The sequence below is a fragment of the Nuphar pumila genome, chromosome 17 (assembly GCF_984573655.1).
Source record: "Nuphar pumila chromosome 17, dmNupPumi1.hap1.1, whole genome shotgun sequence".
NCBI lineage: Eukaryota > Viridiplantae > Streptophyta > Magnoliopsida > Nymphaeales > Nymphaeaceae > Nuphar > Nuphar pumila.
The window spans coordinates 76,977,466-76,980,032 of NC_143265.1; the positions used below are offsets into that span (position 1 = coordinate 76,977,466).

At 47.1% G+C, this 2,567-nt stretch overlaps 1 protein-coding gene across 1 annotated transcript; it reads right to left on the minus strand.

Annotated features, from left to right (window-relative positions):
• Positions 1-325: 325 nt before the first annotated feature.
• Positions 326-1,966, minus strand: LOC149812307 (uncharacterized). The gene is made up of 2 exons (XM_089993960.1): positions 1,848-1,966; positions 326-994 (listed from the first exon to the last, which is right to left on the minus strand). Exon 2 carries the CDS (start codon positions 989-991, stop codon positions 467-469), a length of 525 nt encoding a protein of 174 aa, XP_089850086.1. The 5' UTR covers positions 992-994; positions 1,848-1,966; the 3' UTR covers positions 326-466.
• Positions 1,967-2,567: the final 601 nt, after the last annotated feature.

Genomic DNA, 2,567 nt, shown 5'->3' on the forward strand with positions numbered 1-2,567 from the left:
GATTTGGAATCTGTTGGAAAAAACTACCCAACTACCGTGAAAAGGAATAGCTTTTGAATTTGGATTTGGTTCAGACTTGGCTTCAGATTTAAATGTAAATCGTTATACCAAATCCTAAATCCAATTTTTAATTGGATGCCTTTTACTACTGAATCCGGTCATTAGCTCAGTCTGCTGAATATGACAAAACAAATTTGGATTTGGTCAGATATCTGGCCCAAATCCAAACCGTGGCATCGCTATTTGGGATTGAAAAAATGGTTGGTAACTTGGCACTCAGCAGCAGTGAACTATTAGGCCTTATTTTACAAATGCAACAGCTTGCTCACCAAATAGTTTTACTATATAAATACTTCATGATCATTTATTCTTGAAATCACAGTACACACAGCAGTATTATAAAACATACAAGGCCATCTTTTAGCACTTGCTAAACACACTTACTTAGTCATTAAGCAAAATAAGCTTAATTACACCTGCGGACATCGGAGTTCCCACCCTGCGGCGCACCGTGACCGTTAATCCGGGCGGATCCTTCACCAGCCAGTCCACCAATCCCAGACCCCCATCCATTAGAGTTACCACCACCACCCCATCCACCCCCAAACCCAAATCCACTACCACCACCACCACCACCACCACCACCACTAACGCCACCTCCGGATCCAGATCCCCAACCAAAGCCATAACCACCACCGGAGCCCGAGCCAGAGCCGGAACTAGATCTGCCGCTCCCAGAACCGAAACCCCAACCACCACCCGGACCGGAACCAGACCCCCACCTATAGTTCCAACCGCCGTCCGGAGCTGAACCAGACCCGAACCGGTAAGTCCATCCCCCATCCTGACCCGACCCGCGGCGATCGCCTTCACCGCTACCGTCGGGGTTGGAGCCACGTCCAGACATGTCCGGGTCGGGGTCCGGCTCAGCAAAACCTAGGCTGAACACCAGCAGAACGGTGATCCCAAAGCCCAGCAGAGTAGTCTGCATCACCTTCATATATAATTAGAGACCTTAATCCTATGGAGTTAAATAAGCAACCATCAACTCTCACCAAATTTTGGCTTTAATGGACCCAAAGAAAGACTAGTGAGTGATGGGCGGGGGGAAAGGGAGGTTGCGATACTGTGGGGCCTCTTGGGTTTGACGTTGTGGGTCGGCATTTAATGAAATGCAACAACGGTCATGAGATGGGTGTGATATCTATCGTCTTGGGGTCTTCCCTTATTTACGTCCACGCATGCACCGCCCCACCCACCTTTCTTTTCTTTTTTTAATCTTTCAAATGACCCCAAACTTCTTCTTAGTCTTAGGCTTAATTAAGATAGTTATCAAACTCAAAAGTTTTGTTTTTCAATATACAACAAAAAAGAAAAAAAAAGAAAAAGTGGCTACTAATAAATTTGTATATTAAGATAATTAATTTACTCTTACAAAAATAACTACTTAAATCGGAAAGTGTTCCAAATTCTCCATGTTGGGATGCAGAAACCCTAGAGAAAACACCCACTTCTCGCGGAAAGGGTGTTCATGTTCTTTTGGTGAAAAAGGCCAAAAACTCTGTTTTTTTTTTCCTTATCTAGAATGAAGAAACTATACTTGAAATCGGAGACCCAATTGTGTTGGCCTTTAGCCTGTTGGAAGCTCCTGTTTTGCCTTGTGAAAAGGGTTGAGCACATGAAGATTCAAACTTGGGGGTAAGGAGAAGAAGAAAAAGAAGATAAGGACACGAAAATGAGAGAGAGATAACCCTACAAAAAGACCTGAAAATCTACAGAAAAGAGAGGGGAGCCATCTACGGGGAGAGAGAGAAACAGAGAGAGAGAGAGATGGCGGTACCACTCACCGTTGGATTGGTCGGACAGGCGGCACCACGCCGGAATCCTTCACGCCGAAACCCTTCACGCACTGTAGGTGAGTCGAGTGATGCTGTGAGAGGCTGAAAAAGAAAAGGGATTAGGGCTGGTTCGGGTGAGAAAAAAAGCCCCTTTGGTTTAATAAACTTTAAAATCCAAAAAAGAAAAACGAGCAAATAAGGTGTCGACATCTTATGATATTTTTACGATATATTGCCACGATAAAACCGCGAGATTTTTGTAACTACCGTCAGAAAATACTGATTTTAACTTTCTGAATATTACACGCGAAAAAACACGATAGTTTTGTAAATCTCCCGGTATTTGTCACTATGCTCCGAGGCTCCGAGCATATAGTTAGGTGAGATTGTAAATGCCCCATGCTAGGGATGGCAGTGGACCGGGGGAAAGCGGGGCCCCGCCCCGCCTCGCCCCGTTTGGACCGGGGATGAAGGGTATGAAACGGGGATGGAGGCGGGGGTGGAGGATAAAATCCATCCCCGCCACGGAGGCGGGGCGGGGGTGGACGTGCACTTTTCCCCGCCCCGCCCCAACCACTTTTCCCCACAATATCCCCGCCCCGCCCCGCCTCATCCCCGTTTGGACCGGGGATGAAGGGTATGAAACAGGGATGGAGGCGGGGGTGGAGGATAAAATCCATCCCCGCCGTGGAGGCGGGGCGGGGGTGGAGGATAAAATTTTGAGGCGGG